This window comes from Rhinoderma darwinii, chromosome 2 (assembly GCF_050947455.1).
Source record: "Rhinoderma darwinii isolate aRhiDar2 chromosome 2, aRhiDar2.hap1, whole genome shotgun sequence".
Lineage (NCBI taxonomy): Eukaryota > Metazoa > Chordata > Amphibia > Anura > Rhinodermatidae > Rhinoderma > Rhinoderma darwinii.
In genome coordinates this window covers 201,342,910-201,369,114 of record NC_134688.1, presented here as the reverse complement: position 1 = coordinate 201,369,114, position 26,205 = coordinate 201,342,910, and the positions used below count along the sequence as shown (strand labels likewise).

The 26,205-nt window shown below is 40.4% G+C and overlaps 1 protein-coding gene across 7 annotated transcripts in view; it reads left to right on the top strand.

Annotated features, from left to right (window-relative positions):
- The window catches only part of DMD (dystrophin), a 2,416,993-nt gene that overhangs the window by 1,651,849 nt on the left and 738,939 nt on the right, over positions 1-26,205 (top strand). For all 7 annotated transcript variants that reach the window (XM_075852742.1, XM_075852740.1, XM_075852736.1 and 4 more), the window contains one exon: positions 13,020-13,137. In XM_075852742.1, coding sequence (XP_075708857.1) covers positions 13,020-13,137 — 118 coding nt within the window. The remainder of the gene's footprint in view (positions 1-13,019; positions 13,138-26,205) is intronic.

Here is a 26,205-nt window from a genome sequence, read left to right as displayed (position 1 = left end):
AAACAGTAGGAGAAAATTTTTCAATTACTTACACTTGGTTCACATTTGCTCACTCAAGTGGAAATCGAGTTATAGAACACCCCTTAAAATAAATATTGATTTGCTTTAATGTGAAAACAGTATTCTACAACCATGTCTACAGCATTGATTCATTACGACAGATAAAAGGTGAATTGTGCCTCACTATGAGCTGATATAGGTTATTCTATATAGACCGACGGATAGACATATAGAAATTATATTACAAACACCTTGAATTGTGATTTTATTATCAGTGGAAATGAGGGACATGCACAAGGTTAAGAGTAAGAATAAAGTTAAATCTGACACTGTCCATGTATGTGATCAGGTATATGTGCCTGATCAACTCTTCTGGGGTGCTAAGCTCCATCTTACACCCTTGGAAGACCAGTGCAGATTACATTTTGTCCATCCAGCAACATTTCACAATGTGCTCAGTGGGGTCGGTTTTAAGGAAAAAAGCCGATTAAACTCACCTCCTTAACTATTTTTTAGACAGCTTTTCTTGTAACTTCAAAAGCTGCATATATACAGATATTGCAGCTACATATATACACAGTACTCTCCAGGGTCATACTGCGACTGAAATTCAACCCTGGCATTTGAAAGCGTACAAGCCCACTTGCTGTGTGGTAAATGTGAAATATGTTTGTGTGCCGGTAAGTTTTGGTTGTAAACTGCACTATGTCATCTGTAAACAGAAACGGAGTGACACTATTTGGATTTTGAATTACTCACTTAAAACAAGGCAGGGCCATATGTGTAATAGAGGCCCACATGGTCTCTATTATACGCAGTCAAAGAACAATCAAGCATATACTGCTTTCCTTCCCCCACACCCTTTCCCTGGATGGGAGTCTGTATTACAAATATGTATAAAGGGATAAAAACTGCAGTATGGGATCATGTACAAGGTACATCAATCCATCAGAGCCCAAACAAATACTTGATAAAAGTAATAACAAGAGGAAATATTTGACAAATTTGAGTAATTTATTGATATGTCAAAAAATAAACAAATACAAATAGCCAGTTAAATAATGGAGAGAAATATAGAGGGACTATAGCTACATAGCCCACCACACTTAGGGTATGTTCACACGCAGCTCCACAGCTCCAATAACGTCCGTAAAATACGCCGTGAAAAACGCGAGTTGCTACAAAAACGTCTGAAAATCAGGAGCTGTTTTCACTTGAAAACAGCTCCGTATTTTCAGACGTTTTTAGTCACTGCGTGTGAACATACCCTTAAGATACAGGAATCAAAATCCAAGCAGCCAACCATGCCATGCACAAACACACATGTGGGGGATGTGTACATGAGAATGAACCATGTATGTGCGCCATCAACCCAGAAACAACTCGTCTACATATGTAAGGAAAACTGCAATGGTACATGCAGACATGCACAGCATACTGTGTGAAGCACCAATACAAAAAGTACTAATAATGGTAATGAACCCACCAAGAAAGATGGGTCAAACTGCAATAATAAATGTAGAAAAGTATGCAAAAAGGAGGCTAAGCCACCAAGCACAGTATGGAAAGCCCACAAGTGATTACAGTACAGTTACATTCAGGGAGTCACAGGTGATGTATTTTCTTATTGGAGTTGTTCATTTTCCATTTTCTTCTCCATTAGTCCTAGACCGCCATGAAGACTTCTTCGAGCCACTTGTCTTTGCAGAATTTAATACACAGACATCTTTGGCTCCTCAGTTTTCCAGCATACCCCCACCTGCACACAGACTGCCCAACACAGTAATAGTGCCACTTTTTTGTGCCCCACACAGTAATAAAGCCCCCTAAACATTAATTGTTCCCCCTCACAGTAATAATGCACCATTTTGTGCTCCCTACACAGTAATGCATACAGTAGTAATGTCCCACTTGTTGTCCCCATACATTAGTAATGCCCCCTTTGAGGCCCCTATAGTAGTTATGTTCCCTGTTTGGGCCCCCATATAGTAGAAGTCCACCTTTGTGCACCAATTAATAGTGCTTTTTTTGCGCCAACGAAAAGAGAAAAACTGCTGTCCATGGCCCAGCACAGGTGTCGCAATACTGTGGCATCAACCTTCACTAGGCTGCTGATGTCTAAATCATGCTACCAAACTTTCGTAGCAGCCTGTGGCTTACAAGAGTAAGTGGCAAGGCAGAGATTCAATGGCACTCTACTCTGCCTCAGGACACGGATCCAGTTAAAAGTGGTGCTTGCCCAATGCCAACATTTGCCAGAATTGCCAGACGGGCAGTCCAGCCCTGGTACTCTCGAATGTCTGATACACTGCTCAGTGTAAATAACCCTCTGTCCGACTTCTGGAGCTGAAAGTGGAGCGTAATTTTTTAGGTTTTGTTCAATATATACATATAGGGGAAAGAAAAATGAAAATTGCCTACAGTATAAATAGTGCCTATTCCTTTATTAATTGATTTATTATTAGATCCTAAAATAAACTATCACAGCTTGAAAAAAAAATGTCTGCTTTGCAGTTCTCAGATGAAAAATGATATATTTACACTAGCAAGCAGCATTCCAAGTGTAAATTCAATCAAGAATAAAATGCTATTATGTGCAAACATCTCCCTGGCTGGTGCTGGGGTAATGGAGCATAGAATATACATATCTACGAATAGCTAAGAGTTAGAGCAGATCTGTGCATTTCAGCAGTTCTTAGACAATACTACTCCGTCACCTATGAAACCATTCTATTTTTATACAAAATCATATTTCAATATTTCACTTCTTTTCAATACACACATACAAAACATCAGAACATATCAAGCTCAAGATATTTCTTTCTGTTCAGATGTGCCATGCTTTTCAGTTCATTTGCCACGCACGGCAAAGAACTGAGCTGAATTTTCTTTTAATATTTGATTTTAAGTCAAAATCTTCTAGTAAGTTTTTTTTCAATACATTCCATTAGTTAGTGTAAAAAGTATGGCATCTTACATTTTACTAATAAAATAATAAAAAGAAAAGAAATATAAAAATATGCATAAATAAGCCCATCATTTTGGAGGAAGAACTGGGATGCCCTTATGACCAAGTGTTTATTCACCTAATACTCTTTTTAGGAAAATTATAATGACAAACTATTTACTATGTGCACATTTTATTCATATTATATGCATAATAAATCAGACTGCATGCTAAACACATGCTGCACATATCCCACTAATCCATTATACTCATGTACCCCAGTCATATATTGAACACAAGTTGCACACGCCATTCATGCTATAATTCTACCGGAATCAGACATTAGACACATGACATACACATCCCACTTACCCACATTACTGCCCAGCAGATTGTGATTGTTTCCTACTGCTCTATAGATGGAATTGGCCATCTTCACCTCAAGGCGTCTATGTCACTGAACCGGTTGCCCAGGTACTGCATCTGCCCCAAATATGACCTTAATGTTAGATTATTGCCTTGCAAAACACCCTGCCTACATCACAATCTTTATTTCTCTTGAATTTAAATTTCCTTTTTACATATACTCCAATCCTCCCTTCATCTCAGGGAAAACATTCATTCACTGATATCATGCCTCTATCCTTGGCAAACAATGGGCTACCATTGCAGATTGGCATGTCCCCTGAGCATGTTATGTGTTTTATGAGGTTGTAGGTAACGATAGGCAGGTACTAAAGGTAAGAACATTTTTATTTTGCTTAGATGGAAGGCCAAAAGGTAAGGTCTGATTGAATAAGGGTCCTTAAAGGTCCATCAGACGACAACCCTATTTGAAGCTTACTTTGCAGCTAGTTACTTGCCACTTGTATATTTGTCTTTTTGGGTTGATTAAAAAACAATCTAAGTAAAATAGACCACACAATACATATTGTCTGACCACATTAATGGGCAACTTGAATTCATTTCATATGGTTGTCAAGCTGCTATAATGTAGTGCTGAATTACTATAAAGGGCTCAACTATTAAAAGGGTAATTGTTTATATGAGGCCATTACATGTGGCTCAAATGGAGGAAATTTGAAAAGATATAACAGGGTTTACATATATAGATTTTATTTTCAACTCTGCAAAAGACGATTCCACACATCTGGTGATTTTATAGGACAACTCATTTTGGGACATGTAGGGGAAAACAGAAACAGTAGAAAAAAATGCAAACATTAGGACAATATACAAACTCCATGCAGACTGGCAATGCTAACCACTGAGCTAATGTGATATTATTTTTTTCTAACATAGCATAGTTGGGAATATACAAAGCGAACACAAAGATTTTAAAGGTAAAATTACTGCTAACTGGCATCCAATAGTCCATATTGATTTGGTAAGGACCTGCAAAATACTATGGAAATTCATTAGGCCAACGGAGGAAAACTGAGCAACTATAACCAAATAGGGTTCTAGTGGGTTTTTACCAATAGGAAGTAAGCGTTATATATATTTCAGATTTTTTAGATAATATTAAATATTTGATAATTAATCACCTATCATGCTCCAATAGTGACAGATTTTAATCTCACTACCGGTTCCTTTTTCAAAATATGTTGTGTTCACAAAAGATTTTTCATATATTCAGTGGCTGGAGTTAGTTGGACATTAGCAATCACCAAGTTTGTAATTAGGTTGACAGTGCTGTGTCTGTAACTGCATAATAGCATCAGCTTAATTTTAGAAGCCGATGGTAATTTTATACAGTAACAGCCAAAATGTATTGTTTAAAGAAGTAATTAACTGATCATGGTCTCAATATTGGGCTGCAATAACAGGCTGCACAATCAGAAGCAAAGCTCCCTGGTTAATATTGTAGAGATGGTACTTCTAACTCTATGCATACTAGCCAGCAGGACAAAAAGAAAGACTTATACATACATAGATACGACCATTTTTATACCATAAAACCCATCAATGGAAGTTAAGGTTTTCAATATTTTTTAACTACATCTGTCCAATATAGTAATGGCATCCAATAAGTTATACTCATTCTATAACTGAGTGTAATAGTGTAAAAAGCTCTTATAATAATTTTCAATTAAAGGTCTAATTATTATAATTTTTTTCTCATTACTACTTATTATGTTGATTGTTTTAAAGACTAAGGGCTCATTCACACGAGCGTGAATCTCATCTGTGTGCCATGCATTGAAACAACGCACAGCATACGGCCCCATTGATTTCAATGGGGCCATTCACACATGCAGGAATTTACAGACAGCGAGTGTCCGTTGCATGAAACTCACTGCATGTTCTTTATTGGTGCGTTTTCACGCACCTAGCCACCCATTGAAGTCAATGGGTGTATGAAAACCACGGACAGCACACGGATGCACATCGGTGTGCTGTCCGTGTTTTACGCATCAATTACATTGAAAAAAAAAAGTGCTTGCGAGTGCATTAAAATCCCATGCAACTCGCAAAGCAAACTGATGAAAAACGCAACGCACACAGGCAAATTTACGCAAGTTTTTTACGCGCGTAAATCTGTCACGCTCGCGTGAATGTAGCCTAAGTTCATTGAAAAAAACATGTGAGATGTCATGTAACCTGATTGCAATCATTTTGCTGTGTGATGCCACTTTCTGCTTCAAATGATGTCCTCCTTTCTGCAATGACATCACTTCCTGTCTCAGTGACGATGGAATCTAGTCTCCTAACAGACCTAACTGTTGTGGTCACAGACGATAGTTCAAATAGGACCCTGAGAAAGAACACAGCAGGGAGGTTTCACTTATGACTCCAGAAGTACAGGGTGATTCAAAAAAGATGGTGCAAAATCATAGTCTCTGTATTAATTACCCAGAGAACATAACACAAATTTATTAACATGAAAAGACACACTATCTATTCAAGTTTTATCTATACACTACAAATGTTCAAAGTGATTTCCATTGGTAACACGGCAGATGTCTAGGTGGTAGTCCAGTTCTGTCCAGACGCGTGCCAGCATACCCTCTGATATGGACTCCACTGTTTCAGTGATGCTTTGGTTGTTTCGATCCTGTGGCATCGTGGAGGCCAGCGCAACATTGGTGAATTGTTTCTGGCGCCACCGATCCAAAGTTGCGGTAGAGTTTCATTCAGGTATCGACAAACATCCAAAAGGAATTGTGGAGGTGCACCATCCTGCTGATCTATCTGTGACGTAAGCCATTAATTTAACATGTCCAGGTAGGAGTGGCCAGTGACAGTATCCTATGCAAAAAAAAGGGACCGTAGACTTTGCGCTTGCTCATTGCACATGAGTCCCATGCGAAAATGTCACATGTTTTTTCTGAGCCCCAAATTCTAACATTGTGGCGATGCACCTTCCAACTTAGGAGAAAGATAGCCTCAACGCTGAACACCAGCCTGTTAGCGAATTTGTCCTATTCCAATCGGTTCTGCAAGTCAATGCAAAAGTCACTGCATTTCGGTTTGTCATCTAGTTTTCGTAAGATACGCCACACCGTGGTTTATGGCACCTGTAGCTCCATACTAGTCAACCTGGTCGACTTTTCAGGACTATGTTCGTACATGCCTCGAATCCTTTTCACTGTCTCTTTCGAAGTCTTTGAGCGGCCCTCACTTTTCCCATGACAAACACCCAGTGGTTTTGAATTGCTTCATCCAACGTGATATGCAGTTTCTATGTGGAGCACATTTACCAAATTTATTCTGAAAGTTTCGCTGTAAGGTCACAGCAGACTCCATTATTTTTCATAACTTCACACAAAAAACTTCTTCTTGCTTCGATATCGGGATCTTATGTCACACTATATAAGCACATTTCAAATTTGGCTCTTGAAAATGAAAGCTGTGATGTGATTGGTTGCTATGGGCACTAAGCCAGTTTTGCTTTGATTTTCAGTCCCTGGCCATGATGTTACTTTAACTACAGGCCTTTACTTTTGTACCAACCTATTTGAATCACCCTGTATTTATGGAGGATGGCTCTCAGACCTGGGCTCAGTTAGAGGGACGTGTGCTTGAACTAGGGGTTGAAATACAGATAAGCAGAATAAAACATTGGTAATATGTATGGACTGCCATGTCTTAAGAGGAGCCTTTATTGGTTTACAGTAAAGGAAATCTCTCTTCATGACTTGGAATTAAATATCACTTAATCTTTTCTTTAATGATTAAATGAAATGTTTTTAACAATTGTACTGTGTAATCTGCAAGAGCCTTTTTTAAGTAAAAAATTTACAATTTTGAAAACCATTTCTAACGGGAATGGGGAAACTGGTGACATTGAATATCTTAGAGGAATGTCTTTGTAAAAAAAAGTGTTAGTTTCCAAGTGATAAAATCATCTCACTATGTTAATTATATAGAGTAAACTTGCAAGACTCTTGTAAATCAGGGTGACAATTTTGCTCTGGGCAAACGTGACTAGAGCAGAGTCGTGTGATCTATTCTGTCTCTCTGGTCTATAGACTGCAACGTGTGGCTGAATGAAGGCTCTTGTTAATTAAATAGCAACACCTGCAGCTAATTACATTAATATACAAAGAGTTTCAGCTTAGACTGGTCCTGTGTGTTTGAGAAAACCTCTGTGGAATACAAATGATATTGCCTGTGAGCACAATTGATAGACTGGATGGTTCAGTGGCTGAGTTCCAAGTTAGGAATTTGTTATATGTATGACCTAGGATCCAAAGCAGTGATTTATTTAATGCAGTGGAAGGTAATGTACTATGGACATATTACATTATGATTCCATCTAGAAAACATCGAGATTTTGTGTAGTCATGATAGTCTACATTTTAGTATGTTCTATGCAAATCCGATTTTCACTTTATCTTAAATTCAATATAAATTGTATCGCTTATTTTTAATTGTATTATTAGTCACGTGACCCACTTTTGAATGTGGGCACCATATGGAGCTTATGAAGAAGCATTACATAACCTTTATTAAAGCCCTTTTTTACACGGCTCTGCATCTGTCTTGACACGTTTATAAAAAAAAACATAGGTACATGATGTAACAATAAATTATTTTCATGGACAGATTATAATCGAAATGCACTGTAAATATCCTACAATAGATGCCAACTTATTACATTTACAAGGTTGTGAACATTCACAGCCAGCTATATATGCCAATAGTATTGTAACACAATTACAACAATCTCTTTGCAGCTTGGAAGCTGTAACTGACTCCTAAGGGTATGTTCACACTGTTTTCAGATGTAATTCGGGCGTTTTACGCCTCGAATTACGCCTGAAAAAACGGCTCCATTATGCCTACAAACATCTGCCCATTGTTTTCAATGGGTTTTACGGTGTTCTGTTCCCACGAGGTGCAATTTTACACGTCGCTGTCAAAAGACGGCGCGTAAAAAGTCGCCTGCGTCAAAGAAGTGCATGTCACTTCTTGGGCCGTTTTTGGAGCCATTTTTCATTGACTACATTGAAAAACAGCTCCAATAACGTCCGTAAAATATGCTGCGAAAAATGCGAGTTGTTAAAAAACTTTTGAAATCAGGAGCTGTTTTCAGGCAAACACAGCTCCTAAATTTCAGACGTATTTTGCTAGTGCGTGTGAACATACCCTAAGGGCGAAAACAGCTCAGACGTTTTTGTAGCAACTCGCGTTTTTCACGGCGTATTTTACGGATGTTATTGGAGCTGTTTTTCAATGGAGTCAATGAAAAACGGCTCCAAAAACGTCCCAAGAAGTGACATGCACTTCTTTTTGGCGGGCGTCTTTTTACGTACCGTATTTTGACAGCGACGCATAAAATAACACCTCGTGGGAACACAACACCGTAAAACCCATTGAAAGCAATGGGCAGATGTTTGTAGGCGTAATGGAGCCGTTTTGTCAGGTGTAATTCGAAGCGTAAAACGCCTGAATTATGTCTGAAAACAGTGCGTGTGAACATACACTAACTGTTGAGTAAATTATCCGCCCAACGTCAAAAATCTTGAAACAAGGGGGTTCAGAACTTTCCTTTTTCCCTTAAATTACTAAGAGATTTAGGCTCGGTTCACATTTTTTCGCAAAATCGCGGCAGAGCCCAAGCCTTACAACATGCAATTAAAATCTGATTGTTAGGGCATGTTCAGACGTGGCAGAATTTTTCCGCTGCAAATATTTCTGCAAATTTCCAGCAATTACGCAACGAATCTGCAGCAACATTTATATATTCGACAGGTAATTAGACATTGTGGATATAACAGCGGACTTGCTACAGATTTCAGCCTATGCATTGCAAAGGCTGAAATCCGCAGTGAAATTCCACTTCTTCTCCGCAACAGAATGTGAATGCTGCGGAGTGAAAATTCTGCACCACAGTCTAAATTATGCACTGTTATTTTCCGCAATGTCTGAACTAAGTTACTTAAAAAGGTATAGAAACCAATGAAAAAAATAGCTGCTGCCGATTTCCACTACGGACTATCCGAGGCAGAATTCAATTCTGCCACGTCAGAACATGCCTTAGAAGCTCTTGAGATATCTTCGCAAAATGGTTTAATCATTAGGCGGTATGCAAAATCAGGTCTTTTTGTGTTCCAGTTCACATTGCTAAGCAAATAACCACACTCTATGTTGACACAGTCTAAAAAAATGAAAGATGGTCCTTAGTGAGTGAAACACTTATAGGATAATCATGTAAATGGTGATCAATAAAAGACACTCTTTTTGGAGCAGAACTATCTTCTTTTTAGTGCAATTTACTATCATTCTCTGTCATTTCATAAATCCTGGTCCATCTGCAAGACTTAAATCCAGACAGTAGTGTAGCAACAGGGAAACAGTGGGTACAGTCAAACAGGGGTCAGAGGTTCTTGAGGCAGCACTTTAACTCAGTATGTTACACAGGATCTGAGAATATTTAATCCTCAGTCCTTACTGTGACTGTAAACTAGACTTCCAAGTAACAGACCTTAGTACTCTTACCAAAATTTTAAATAGTAAAATTGTTTTAAATATGTTCTATAGAATCTGTGCTACATGTTTCCTCATGTCCAGGACCTGAATAAATACAAGTTAATACTGGTATGCGTGCGTTTACTACAATAGAAGATGAACACATATCATAGTGTTTAAAATACAATTCACTATCTTCACTCCAATCACTGCACAGACTAGGCAGGATTGTAGGTGTGGGCAGTGGGATTAACTACTTGTCGACAGGACGAGAATGCTTGTCCTGAGCAGCGGGTACTTCGCGCATTAGGACGAGAATTCTCGCCCTGTATGACAGCCGTGTCTGCGCGTGATCAGGAGCGGGGCAACGGCTGTAATAAACAGCCGCAGCCTCGCTCTAATGGCCGAGAGAAGAGAAACCTCTTCTCTCCACCTTTAACCCCTTGAATGCTGCAAACAAAGCTGATTGTGGCATTTAAAGTAAATAAGAGGAGGGGACTGCCCTTTGATTGCGTTCCAGAAAATTCCTGTGATGCGATCAAAGCCCATAACTTGTATGGCCAGACAGCCTAGGGTCCATTGAAGGACCCCAGGGCTGTCTGAACATATTTTCTGTTGTTAGGGTATACTGAGGTATGCCCTAACAACTGCCTGTGTATAATCAGTACACAGGCTAATGTACTGGAATACAGAAATATGCCAGTACATTACACTTAAAAAATAAAAATAGAAATGAAAAATCACTCTATGGGATTAAAAAAAGTTAAATGTATTAAATAAAAAAATATTAATATGAAATAAAATAAAATTGCAAAAAAATACACAGAAATACAAAATTTTTACAATAAATAAACTTTTTAAAATATAATACCCAAAACATGAAATAATATAGACAGATTTGGTATCGCCATGACCGTAACAACCTGTACAACAAATGTATAACATTATTTATGATGATCGGTGTATGGTGTAAAAAAATAAGATAATAAAACTGCAGCGGAACTTTTTTTCCGCATTTTCACCAAAATAAAAATGTATATAAATTAAATAATAATGTATTTCTACAAAAAAATAGTACCTACATAAAGTACAACTCGTCCCGCAAAAAACAAAGTCTCCTACAACTACGTCTTACGAAAAATAAAAAAGTCATGAGCGTCGGGATGCAAAGTGGGAAATAAGGGTGGGTTATCTGAGGAGAGAAAAAGATGTTTATTGTTTGGCAAATGTAAAATGTTAAAAATATTTTCATTTTTAAAACTACATGGATCTCTGGATTTCAGTCCCCGTCAATGTTACATAGTACGGCTGAAAAAAAGACATATGTCCATCAATGTGGCCCTGGCAGTACCGTTCTTCTCGTGTAGCTGTGACATGTCGTCACAAACTGCGATAACAGGGAGCTTCTTCCCTCTTCCTGTGTTTGTCTGTGAAGTAAATTAGGCCAGGATCACACACACAGCTTTGATGCCGTTTTTGTACTCCGTTTTTTTAGTCAAAGCCAGAAGTGGATCCAAACGGGAGGAACGCTATAAAGAAAAGATGGATGCATCTTCTTTCTTTTGTGTCTACTTCTGTGTTTGGCTCAACTGAGCCAAAAACTGCTACAAAAGTTGAATCAAAACTGGCCTAAAGGGGCTGGCTGCATGGATTAGCTAAATCAGCTCCCTTCTCTGTCTCTGAATCAGATGTGATGGAAGAAGGGGTTGACCTAACTGTTAAACTGAGGTTGTGGATAAAGTTGAAAGTGTAGCGCTTGCCACTGACGCTCAATCTACTCAGGCTCTAAACTCTTGTCACTTTATATGCTATTAGTTTAGGTTCACATGGTGCAGTTTTTTGTACTTTTTAAGTTTGAGTATGTTCCCAAACGGCAACAGAAAATCCGTTCCACACATCTGAATGGTGTTGTTTCTGCAACATATGAAAAGGAGTTTTGCAACCAACATTCAGATGTAAATGACAGCAAGCGTGATCTCGAGTAAGTGACACACATTAACGTTACCAAAGTGTCGGGAGTGTTTAATAGACATCGCGTACTGGCTGGAAGCGATGTCTATTTACTCTCAAGACACTTCGGTAACGTTAGTGTGGGTGTAAGTGACAGCACACGCTTGAGTACATGAATGGGGAGAAGTGTATGACGCTGATTGGTCACTGGTCAGCGTCATACACTTCTCTTTACAATGCCCACTTGGTCAAAAGTAAAAACACGACCAGTTGGGCATTGAGAAAGTCATTAGCATAAAGCTAAAATAGGTCATAACTTGGTGAAAATTGATTGTTTTTCTAAATAAAAACACTGCTGTAATCTACATTACAGCGCCGATCACATTATGTAGGAGATAGGGCACTTACAAATGTGTTGACAGAGCCTCTTTAATGAACAAAGAATTTGCTAAATTGGAATTGCAATACTAAGGGCAGGGGTATTTTAAAAGCCATGTTCTCACGGTAATGACCCTGTCAGGAATTAGGCACAGATTATTTGCCTAAATCTTGACCGAATCCGCTAACATTGCAATGCAAAAGAATGGGGTATTTTATTATTGGCGAGGATTCTGTGCTGAAAAGCCGCAGATTAGCTTCATTGAATTACAATGGGGCTAAACCATGTGTGTGAGTCTACCAACCAGTTCACTGCAGTCAAGCGGTGGATTTCTGCCTTGGATTTCTAAAAAATGCAGGAGCATAGCATAAAAGTAACCACATGCTTGAGAAAGGTTCAGATTTGAACCGAAACATCGCTCACATTGTGGTGATTAAACAAACATCTTCTGATTTTCTCTGAAGTCTTGGTGCTGTTACTATTTCTACATTTTATGCTATTGATTTCAAGTCATGGAGTTGATTCATCTTAACGTGCGTTCATCGGTAACGTGCACATGATCCCATTGAGTTGGATCGAAACGTTGCCTGCCTGTGGGGTAATTAAAACACATCACATCCACTACTTTGGAGTGCTGTCTCTTTTTTTGTCTACTATATCAACAAGGGTTCATGGCCTGAACCCTAGTTGCACCCACCCCTGGAGCTGTGCTGCTTCACTATTTTTTTATATATACTTTTTTTTTTATTATAATTTTTTATTATTATGATTTTTTTTAAAATTTAGAGCATGTATTCATTTTCTTGCATTTGCCCTTGTTCATAGGTAACTCTGCAGGATTTGGAACAAAAACGACCCCATTTGGAAGAACTTATAACTGCAGCTCAGAACCTGAAAAACAAAACAAGCAACCCAGAGGCTAGAGCCGTGGTTACGGATCGCAGTAAGTGTACATTTATACCATACACTTAGCAATATAAACAATTAATCATCCAAAGGGGGCAAACCCTTTTCTAAATTCAGATTGCTGTGGGACAGTCCTTTCACCTGCAGTGAAATTAATGGGTGACCATATTATACATGGTCGCACCACATCCTTCAGTACAGGAGCACTGGCTAAGAAAAGATTTCCCTGATGGGATAATCACTTTACGTTACACATTAATAAATAAATAATGACTATGGAAAGTAGATTGAAGAAGTAAAGTTGTACTTATACTTTAAGAGGGTTTTTGATGATAAAGCATATATCCCATTTGTACCCAAGTTCCTAGGGTCTTCAAAGGTAGGAACTTACAACATAGTTCAAGACTGAAATAAAAGTATTTTGTTTTTTAAAAAGTTGGGGATAAATTTGCAAAACTGTAACAGAGCGGGCATGAAGCATTGGAATATTTGTATTGATACTCTCATTTCAACTTGATGAAAGATTCCTATTTTTTTTCAAATGATAGAAATATTGAAAGGGATTTGATCACCTATATATTTTTTACTATTAAAGGTATATACTGAAACACTCTTTTTTGCTAATGTTTTTAGATTCTGATTGTATATTTTTTATTTAATTTTCTATACATGATTACGGGGCAGTCATCGTGCCTGAGCTGCTGCTCTGAGCAGTGACTAGCCGGTATAGAAATTTCCTTTTCAGCAGCCACATGGACATACAGACCTCAGTTAGAAAATGTACTATTTACTTCAATGTGAGAGTTTTGTTTGCATGTTCTATGACGTGTACAGAGGTCACTGTGCTCAGAGGGGAAGGAGGTAAACTGTTCATCACCTATTGTCAATGGTGTGACTCTTTGTTAGCTGCCACTTAACGGAATTTTACACTACTGTATATAGATACTGTACAAATAGAATGATATTTATAATTGAGTAACCGTAAATAATTGTTTTTAATGTACTTCATCTGTACAAACCACGCGTCAAAAAATGCATCGCAAAATCTCAGCAGTTCTAGACATGTGGTACAAAACCACTAAGTGTAAGGGGAGTCTAAAGGCCCTATTACACCAGCCAATTTTGGCCAGTGCAACGAGCGCCGATCAACGAGAAAGCTTGTTGATCGGCGCATGTTTGCTCCTGTCAAAAAGAGCTATGTATAGGGACGAGAGGTCGTTACTCCGATCGCTTGTTGCCATACATTATAATCATGCCGGCAGCACGTCTCCCTGCTTATATAGGGCTGCCGACAACGATAGTATTTCAGTTTTTTTAAACGATACGATCAGCAGATGAACGAGTGTTTGCTCATTCATCTGCTGATCTCTGCCGTTTACACAGGGCAATAATCGACAACGAGCGTTCTATGAACGATTGTCTGCCCGATAATACCCCAGTGTAAAAGGGAAGGGGCTGAGGCTGCCTGCATTGGTTAATTACAAGTAGCAACCAGAAGAGCTGTGAATCCTTATCTGTATGACAGTGAAGTACACAAGAGGAAAAGATGAGTACAATATAATAACGCAAAGTATTTGTATCATTACTAAAAATAATATATGTTTTTTATCTTTATTCAAACTGTGAAAAGGATGTCAAAACTAGAATTAATATGTGCATTAGTACTTAATCAAACCTTAGGGTGTAGTCACACGGGCCGTTCTTGTCAGCAGTTATCTCAAAATCACAGCAAAAAAAAACAACAACGCAGCACTTATGCAAAAACATGGCAAAAATTGAATTTTTACTGCAAATTTGAGGAAACCATTATATTTATTGCCATGATTTGGGGATAATTGAGAGCAAAAAAAGCCACAAAACCTGCCCATGGGAATAGCCCAATAGGTCTGGGGTACACTGAGGCTTTTTGAAGCATTTTTGTTCCCCCTTTGTTTGTAAAGAAGTTCGGTAGAAGGTAGTGATTGTAGTTCTCTTACTGGTGGCTGTATTGGAAAGATATCCGCTCCGTTCCGGACCGCCATTAGATGATGTGACCCACACTCTGACTAGCCAAATTCGATAGCATCTGCTGTGTGGACTGGAAATCAGTCTCTCTCTATGTAAGCCTATGGTAGCCTCGATGTGAGTCTCACAGGCTTGTATAGAGAGACTGACCTCTGGTCCACACAGTAGACGCTGTAGGATTCAGAGTCAGAGTACGGGTCTTTTGCTCTAAGGGCAGCCTGGAGCAGACTGGATAACTTACCAAGAAAGCCACCCGTAAGAGAATTACTTTTTCTACCTTTTTCCTAACCTGCTTTACAAACTAAACAAAAAAATATTTCCTTGGAGTGCTTCATTAAAAGACTATACTGGACACTGTAAACAATATAAACACAAATGTCCTCTAATTCTATAAAATGTACATAAACTCTTGATACTAGAGATAGTAGCCTTATTTATAGATAAGAACCTATATTTTATCTACTGCTACAGTAGCATTTGTTGTTTGGAGGTTTGTTAATCTTTTTGAAGGTGGTTCTTCCTATGAAATTATTATTATTAGTTTCTATCTTGTAGTGCTCATATATTATAATGACAATAGAAATTTACATTTTTTTTAAAAACTTTATTACAGTCTTTAATGTTGTGTCTGAATACATCTAGTCATTAAATATGCAGACGGTTCGAATCAGGAAAGTCTAATGTTTTAGAAATGTTATTATTCAAATAATGAACCTATTTCTGCATCATTAAACAGAAAAAGGAAGAACAACTAAAAAATACAGCACCAATAAATATAATAAAGCTAACTTGAAGGAGTTACCAGGCTATTGTACAGTAGTTTATCTTCCACCTTTGAAAAAATCATGAGTGGAATTATAGAAACTCATGTATAATAATTCAAGCTGTAATAAAAAGCAGTGCTTCTAGATTTAGTATATTTATCTCTGGTAATGCACAGTACTGTAAAAGCTGATATCAATCCTAAACAAATGTGTTGGGAGACATAAATATAACTGCAATATTATATTTGAAATCTGAAGCACATATTATTTTTGGCTTTAGTAACAGTTAGAAAATGTAGTGAATGAGACATTATGCATTAACTATGAATTATAGTATCCTATGTACTTAGTTTGAATTTTTAAGTTCAGAATTGGTAATATGGTCAGTGCCCCATTTTAACAACAGTTGGCTGTCTATATGTAATATTGGCATACAGTATGGCAACTCCGTGGTCTAGCAATACCTTTATAACTTTCCATTTTAACTATTTGGGGCAGCACAATCAGGACCTGAACAAACCACAGTTGCACAGACACTTGATTGCAATTTTTTGGACCACACAAAGCAATAGATTGGTTGCCCTGCCACAATATAGCATTACCTGCTGCTGGGGTATAGTCAAAAAAACAACAAAGTATTTTATAGGTCCTGGATATTCTCAAATCAATGTTTTTTTTTCTACATCTAACTTTTTTCCTCCAAGTATAGTTTATAATTTGTTTTGTTCAAATTATACGCAAACATTATTTCTTATTTGATGTCCTAGTTGGAGTTATACAACCTACCATGGTTACTTATAGGTACCCTCCTACTAAAGATTATTGGCTTGTTAGTAAAACTCCATTAATGCCCACCTTCCTATGACTGGAAGTGTAACTTGTCCATGGACTTTAATTCCCCGTGCCATTACCATTTTAATCTGGGTTGTTTGAATTCCCTGCTCATCATGCAATTGGTCAGTATGCCATGCACGACAAGTACAATCAAGCTGCTTTGCTTTTGGGAATGCTTATTCAGTGATTTGTATATCTAACTTATGGGGTTCAGACAGTTCATACATGTGGTGAAAAAGGTTGATGATTATGTTTGATTTTAGCTCCTCTGGATTGTCATGTGAATGTTACATATTGTGATAGCAGATAACAAGTTCTATTTGAGTTACAGTTGATTCAAAATGTAATACAGAACCTTTAAAAAAAATGTCAAATGCTAGAAAGTGACATTTCATTGACTCTTGTATAGAATACATGTGAATATAAACAAAAACAATGTTATTTTACAATGTTTAAAAATATCTGTATTTGCCTTGTAAATGTTTCACTTATGAACTGTGATAGTTCCCTGAGTTACAGAGGTCCTTTTACACCACCAGATGTCTGCCAGCAAATAAGCACCGATCGAGGATATAGCATTCTAATCAGCACAGCTGTATTTACATGGAGCAATCATTGTACTGTATGGGGACAGACAAGATAGTTCATCCCCATATAGTTTGCATTATTGTCGGCAGCACATCCCTGTTTGCACGTGGAGATGTACTGCCGACAACGATGATTTTTACTGTTTAATAAAAGATGTGATCAGCCGACAAACGAGCAATTGCTAGTTTTGTCAGCATATCGCTGGGCCCTTTTACATGGGCCGATGATCGGGAACGAGCATTCCTTTCCCCCAATCATTAGCTCTTGTAAAACAGCCCTAAAACTTAGTAGATAAATTTACAGTCCGAAGGAAACCAAAGATAGCACAGCAATATCATGGCACATTGCACCTTATGAGAATCTCATCTCACCTACATCTGTACGATGTCCCAGGACATGTGAATAGATTGTATTTAGTATTATATATTATGTTATCTCTTTATATATAAAAAATAATTTCTGTCGTCTGTTGTCTGTTGTTTATGCACAGCCAAACGACTAGACCAATCTGCACCAAATTTGGCACACGCGCTTCCGAAGGTTTTAGACCAGGTTTCTGTTCTAAAACCTGGTTACTCACACCCCCCCCCCGATGGCCGCAGCCATGAATCTGTGAGCGCGGGCCCGCATCTCCTCCCTAGGAGACAACACATAAAGCCTGTCTCCTATAAACTTCTGCTGCCTCCTACACTCAGAATCCCCAACTCCTTTCATGTGTCCCTCCTTAAGGTTGTGGTCCTGAACCGCTATAGTAAGACTAGAGGTCCCGCAGTGGCTCCCATTGGTTCATCTGACGTGTTCGAGGTTAAGGGGATCCTGGACATCAAAAAAGTAGAAGGAAGAACATTTTATTTGGTGGATTGGCAGGGATTTGGTCCAGAGGAGAGGTCCTGGTAGCCAGAAGAGAACCTCTGTGCTCCTACCCTCATTAGGAAGTTCCTCTCTCATTCTGGTCCCATGAAGAGGAGGCATAAGAGGGGGGATACTGTAGCGCCCATGGCAACGGACCATCAGGATTTCTCACCCCCCGATGGCCGCAGTCATTGATCTGTAAATGCTGGCCCGCATCTCCTCCTTAGGTGACGCCAGCACTCACTTCTGCTCCGTTCTGCTATGTCCCGTAGGATAATCATCTATTAATAATCATCTGTTAGCCCATGATCACCCTGGACTATAAGAAGAGCACTGCCCTTTTAATCCTTGCCTGAGCATTATTGTTAGTCTTACAAATTGTCCCTTAGTGTTATCATGTTCTCAGTGTTCCTGTACCTGCTACCTGTATCAGACTTTAACTTCTCAGGATCCATTTTGAGGCCTTGATCCGTGATTATGTAGCCCAGGAAGGGTAGAGAATTCTTCACAAAAACTCACTTCTCCAGCTTGGCAGGCAGACGATTCTCCCTTAAACGCAATAGAATTTGACGAACATGCCTCCGATGAGTCGTTGGATCTAGGGAGAAAATCAGATTATCAACGAGAAAGACCACAACACAGACATAGAGAAGATCTCGAATTATATCATTGACGAATTCCTGGAAGACCGCGGGAGCATTACACAGACCGAATGGCATCACCAGGTATTCGTAGTGCCCGTCTCGAGTGTTAAACAATGTCTTCCACATTTCACTTTAATGGATTCGGATCACGTTGTAAGCCCCACACAAGTGTAATTTAGAAAAAATCTTGGCTCCTCGTATGTGGTCAAATAGTTCGGAAATTAGTGGCAACGGATATTTTTTCTTGACCGTGATTTTATTGACACCACGATAGTCAATGCAAGGCCTAAGAGATCCGTCTTTTTTCTTGAAAAAAGTAGAGCCCAGCCCCGGCCGGGGAGGGGGATTTTTGTATGAAACCCCTCTTCAGATTCTCCTTGATATAGGCCGACATAGACTGAGTTTCCGGCAAGGAGAGAGGGTATACCTGTCTACGGGGAGGGGACATATTTGGGACCAGTTCAATGGGGCAGTCATGAGCCCGATGTGGAGGCAGCGTCTCAGCCTCCTTCTTGCTGAAGACATCCGCAAACTGAAAGAAATGAGGGGGTAATCCCGCCAATGACTGAGGCAGAGGAGGCTGGACAGGATAGATCTGTAACAGACAGTGGCTGCGACATTTGGAGCCCCATTGGAGAACCTCTCCGGAATTCCAGTCCAGGGCTGGGGCATGTAGTCAGAGCCAAGGCAGGCCCAGTAGGACAGGATTGACGGCTTTAGGAAAAAGAAGAAACTAAATTATTTCCGAATGAAGGGCTCCAACTTGGAGCTTCAGCGGCTTGGTTTTGATACAATCGGGTCGGGCAGAGGCAGTCCATTCACCGAGGCAACAGCCAAAGACATCTCGAGAGGGACTGTGGGCAACTGGAGAAGATTCACTTGGTCTTTTTGGATGAAGTTTGCTGCGGACCCTGAGTCCAGATAGGCAGAGACCCGGTGCATCTTTTCACCAGACACTATGGTCACGGGAATGGACTATTTCGAGGAGAACTTTCTATTTAGGACCGTTTCACCTACGGTTGTCTCTCCACCCAATCCTATGCATTGGAGTTTTTTTGGCTTCTGATGGCACAAACGCACAACATGGCCTCCGAATCCGTAATACAGTCAAAGTCTCGAAGTGAGTCTGCGGTGTTTCACCTGGGCAGACAGTTTGAGGCGGTCCACCTGCATAGGCTCCTCTGGTGGAACAACTGGTGAGAGCAACAGGGATTGCTGCTGGAAGGTAGGAGCCAGCTTAGGGAATCTTCTCACCCGACGAACCTCTTGGGAAAAAGCCCGGATCCTCATATCAATCCGGGTGTCTAGAAGAATGAGGCCATATAGTGTTTTTTGGGATTCGCCAACTTCTATCGGCAGTTTATCCCAAACTTCTCTAACCTCACTAAAAAAGGTATGAACGTCAAGGTATAGACTCCAGAGGCAGAATCTGCATTGAATGGGCTTAAGGCCCCATGCACATGAACGTGCTTTTGCAGCCGCAATTCCCCCGAAAATCCACGGGAGAATTGCGGCAATATTCATTTCTATGGGGCCATGCACACGACCGTAGTTTTTACGGTCTGTGCATGGCCCGGGTGCCCGCACCGCAGAAAGAACGGACATGTCTTATTACAGCCATCTTCTGCGGTCTGGGCTCATTGAAAATAATGGCCGCGGCAATGTGCATTGCCCACGATTTGCAGGCGGATTGCGGCTGACTGTCCGCTGCCGGCCGACCCGAAAATCACAGCCGTGCACATGGCTATGGTCGTGTGCAAGAGGCCTTAGAGTGCCTTCACGTCAGCCTCGGCCCGCTATCATCCTGACGTATATCGAAATTTTTCATTGGAGGTTGACGCCTCCTCTGTTGGTGCAGGTGAACTTCTGTTCCAGAGAGGTTCCAAAGGAAAGGCAGTGGTATGTGGCTATTATTCTAGACTTTTTCTCCCACAGAGAGCAATTACTCTATTGGGGATCTGGAGTTACTGGCCATCAAATCTACTAGAGGGCGCAGCTCACCCCATCCTGATATATACTGACCACAAGAACCTCACCTACCTCCAGTCGGCCCAACGACTGAACCCCCGTCAAGCCAGGTGGTCGCTATTCTTCACCATGTTCCAGTTTGTGCTCCACTACCATCCTGATGACAAAAATGTGAGGGCCAATGCCCTGTCCAGGTCATTCGAAACAGAGGACACAGCGGAGATATGATTTTCCCATCATTTCCGGAGGCCCACGCTGCCAAAAGTTATTGTGGACTTTGTCTTGTCCTGCACTGTGTGTGCTTCCAACAAAGTTGCTCACTCCAAGCCTGCCGGTCTGCTCCAACCTCTGCCTGTGCCCAATGCTCGCTGGCAGCATATAGCAATGGACATTGTCACAGACCTCCCTACCTCCGCAGGATGCAATACGGTCTGGGTAGTGGTGGACCGGTTCTCTAAGATGACTCATTTTGTTCCGCTGACTGGCCTACCTTATGCTCCTCGATTGGCTAACCTCTTCATCCAACACATCTTCCGCTTACATGGCTTGCCTCTTCATATCGTGTTTGATCAAGGGGTTCAGTTTGTCCCGAAATTCTGGAGAGCCCTCTGTAAACTCCTAGACATGAAGTTGGATTTTCTTTAGCCTACCATCCCCAGTCCAACTGCCTAGTCGAGAAGATTAATCAAATAATGGAAAATTATCTACGCCACTTCATCTCTACGCTGCATGATGACTGGGTACAGCTTCTTCCATGGGCCGAGTTCTCATACAACAACCACACAAGTGAGTCCACTGCTTCTACACTGTTCTACATTGTGTATGGCCAACATACACGAATCCCTGTTCCGGCTACAATCCAGGTACCCACAGCTGACTCTGCATTTGGAGGCTTTCTACAGGTCTGGCAGCAAACCCGGTCCTCTATTCTGCAAGCAGTCGATCACATGAAGCGAAAGGCGGATATTAAGAGAAGAGAGTCACCACTGTATCTGCTGGGTACCAAAGTCTGGCTGTCCTCAAGGAATATCCGTCTAAAGGTGCCTTCCTACAAGTTTGCTCCCAGGTTCCTCAGACCCTTTGAGATACTACAATAAATAAACCCTGTCTCCTATAAACTTCTGTTGCCTCCTACACTCAGAATCCCCAACTCCTTTCATGTGTCCCTCCTGAAGCCTGTGGTCCTGAACAGCTATAGTAAGACTCGAGGTCCCGCAGTGGCTCTCAGTGGTTCATCTAATGTGTTCGGGGTTAAGGAGATCCTGGACTTCTAAAATGTAGGAGGAAGATCTTTTTATTTGGTGGATTGGAAGGGTTTTTTTTTTCCAGAGGAGAGGTCCTGGGAGCCAGAAGAGAACCTGAATGCTCCTACCCTCATTAAGAAGTTCCTCTCTCGCTCTGGTCCCAAGAAGAGGAGGCGTAAGAGGGGGGATACTGTAGCGTCCACGGTCGAGGACCTTTGGGATTACTCACCCCCTGATGGCCGCAGCCATGGGTCTGTGAGCGCTGGCCCGCATCTCTTCCCTAGAAGATGACAGCGCTCACTTCCACTCCATTCTGCTGTGTCCCGTAGGGTGTGTGGTACGCTCGTGTCTGGCCTTAAAGGGCCAGCGCACGCACATGAAAATAATAAATCTATTAGCCCATGATCACCCTGAACTATAAGAAGGGCCCTGGCCCTTTACTCCTTGCCTGAGCATTGTTGTGTTTACCCGTGTTAGTCTTGCAAATGGTCCCTTAGTGTTATCATGTTCTCAGTGTTCCCGTACCTGCTACCTGTATCCTGTATCCTGTGCTACCTTTGTTCTTGTGCCTTAGAAAGTTGAAGTCATGTTGTGCCACTGGTCACGCCTGCTGTGTTACACGACACCTGGTGTCTGCTGCCAAGGTCCCATCTGAGCCTAGCCGTTGCTGCTGTCTGAACTACTACAGGTACCTTTGTGCTTGGACTATATATACATTGACTTGGTACACTATTTGGCCAGCTGCTATCCCGCTACGGCGGTATGGCCCAGTGGGTCCACATACCCACAGATCATGACAGGACCTACCGTTCTCGACATATTCACAAAAGCAAATATGGCTCCACTGGTTTCCACACAAGGACCTTCCTCCATATCACATCAAATGACCTGTATTAGCCAATAGAAGCTCGCAGGTCCTTCATTCTTAGCCTCACTCACATGCACATACTTTTAGGCAAGGTTTCCATAACAACCAAGCCATTTTTCTTTACTCAACGTGTTACTCCCTGTAAACGAACTGTACCTATACTAGATTTGAGCTTTCTCATAAATTGAAACCTTTTTATACCAGTCATGCCTCCAAAATCGGAACCCTGCACTTGGACAAAAGACTCCTGTGGCAAAGAGCATGGCTCCTCATATCAGTAGGAAATTACGTTTTTAACCACACACACAAACAACAAACAAATAGACACGTGTGAAGCCGGCTAACTCTGCTATGATATATTATAAAAGTAAATGTCTGTCTGTCCTCTATAGGCATCCAAACTCCTGAACTATTTGACCCCAAATTTGGCACATAGGTACATTGGGTGTTCAGGAAGGTTTTCGTAAGGTTTTCTTGCTGTTGTTCTTTGTTATCAGTCATTATCACACAATCGCCATCCAATACTATAAAAGCGAATACAGACATTCACTTTTATAGTAAAGATGTTTTTATCTGGCAGTAGCAGGTAGTGTACTTTACAAGATAATCCTAGATGAAAAGGTACAGGGGAGCATTTACCCATAGCAACCAATCAGATTACTGATGGCCAGGAAGAAAGCTGCATTACTAGCTGCAGAGACTACTCTTGCCCAACTGCAAGCTGATCAAATGTGTCATACTGATGCTCAACTTGCTGAAACTCCTCAGCAAACTTGGGCTTTCTCAGCAACAGATGGGACAGGTGGTTCGCAGAAGCGCAGAGACTCCTGCCCGAACCCAGGCAAAGCAAGCTGATAGAGCACATCATGATGTTCAGCGTGCTAATCAGTGGGCTTTCATGCATGATGCTGTTTTCAATTATGATCCAACCGTAGTCTATGGCCAACTGGTAATAAAACTGCCAATGTTGTTAATCAGTAGGCTCTGTCACAGTTTTATGACTCCATTTCCTACATGTTTAGCTGTTAGATATTTAGGAAGTTAAAATTGAAATAAACAGTGTGTAACTGCCGGGGTATATAGGGTTACTAGCGATTTCCCCTTAAACCAAGAAAATACGAGGGCATGGATTAGCCTCATAGGCACACAAACAAATCCAATGAACACACAAACAGACAGACAAACATGTTATACCCGGGCAGCGCCGGGTACTTTTTCTAGTGTAATATATATTATTTATCCTGGTTGAACAACTCCTTCAGCATAGACTATGAGTTAACGTGATGTCTAAAAAGTTACATGTAATTCAGTAGTTTGGGTAATGCTGACCTGCTATTTATTTCCTGATGCTCTGCCCCTCATCAACGCTTTTCAGCTGCAGCTCTGCCCACCACATGGTTATCAGAAAGTCAGTGCATGAGAACGTTTTTCCCATTGCATCAGGGACAGAATAATTATAAACTGCAAGACACTAAACCACAGGTAAGAAAATACATATAATCAGGTAACTTCCACCGATATAAAGGCAAATGAGCCCTGGTAAGTTGAATATAAATAAACTTTTCTGACCAATTATAGAGCCTATTGGGGTATTTAAACTGGATTTTCTTTACAATAATCCAGTCAAATATAATTGTGCCACTCAGGGTACTTATAGTTCTTTCACACATTCAACAACATAGGATTTATCCTCTGATATTCAAATATATCATATTTTTAAAAGCTTATGTTATAGCTTAGAATATGATTGTATTTGTCACATATTGTTTCTTGCAATACTTCAGAGGTTTAAGAATGTTCCTGCTTTTATCTGAAGTCTTCTCAAATAAAAGCAGTATTGCTCCATCAACACCCTATAAAGACTGTTATCCGTCGTAAAGTCTATGTTTGCAAAATGTAAAGTGCCATTGTAAGCAGTAAAAAACATCACCACAATATCTTGGCATTGAGGAAATGACAGCGAAACAGAACAAATGGCAGCTTTATGGTCATCAGAGTATTGTACTATTAAATGTTGTGCTATACCTGTCAATTTTGCAGCTTCATCATTAAACTGCAAGTTGTTTTAGTAGTCCAATGATAAGATAAAGCTACTGAGTTATATTACCTATCAAAATCAAAGACAAGGGATTGTTTTTACGTAGTTTTTGTTTCTCCCACTATAAAAATGTAATACGCTTCCTTTCACTGGCACTTAAGTGGCATATTAGACTTTTTATAAAAACATATCTGCCAATGAAGATGTAGCCAGCCCAATTCTAGGAACAGAATACCCACCACGTTCACTATTGTTGAGGGACGGACTTACCATTCGGGCTATCGGGAAGTGCCCAAGGGCTCATGGCCAGTGGGACCCACAACTTTTTTTAGACAGTTACTGCATTTCTTAAAGGGGTAATCCAACAATTTACATTTATGGAATATCCCTGATATATGCCGAAATTCCTTTAATAGGTGAGCCTCCCTACATAGGGACCTCAGCCTATCAGAGAATGGGGGTCTCACATCCCCATTGTGCTTTCGAGCCTGCCACCCAGCCACAAAGCGTATAGGAGGAGAGTTGGAAGTGGCTCAGCCACATATGTGTGCAACACTCTTCCTTATCCTTTAATGCATAATCCATTATAATGATATTTTTAGCCCAAATCAAGCGCACCGTGGCTTTAGTGGTTGGTATGAGGCCCATGACTATAAGGTGGTAACCAGGTCCTCTTCTTTAAGTTTTTTACTTGGGCTAGGGCTACACTGAGCCTTTTTGTATTGTTATTGATTGATTTGAACTATTGAGTGACAGCTGCAGTCCGCAAGATTTCTAGCAACTGGTGGTGGTACATAAATGCGTGTGTGTCTATGTTTATGTGTGTGAATATAATAGCAGCAGTGTCTTAATATGAAAAGGGGACGTTAAAGGAGAGTCCAGTTATATTTAGACAATAAATTCCTAGCTACTTGGTTGTCCAGGTTGACTTGATTGGTCTACATTTTCCTTTATTTTTTTTAAAAAGATTTCCATATTCTTATTTAGTGGTGCATTAGTAATGTGTATCTCAGGAGTAGAGATGAGCGAACCGGGACAACCGAACCCGGTTTCGGTCCGAACTTCCGGAAAAGTTCGGTTCGCAGCGAATCCGAACTTCACCGGGTTCGGCCGAACCCGTTTTGACCGAACCCGGTCAAAAACATTATACAAATCGGCAGCCACTTATCTCTATCAATCACTGATAGAGAAAAGAGGCTGCTGATTAAAAATAAAATAAAAAGCATTTCATACGTACCCGGTCGTTGTCTTGCGGACGAGTCCCTCTTCTTCCTCCAGTCCGGCCTTTTCTGACGCGGCAG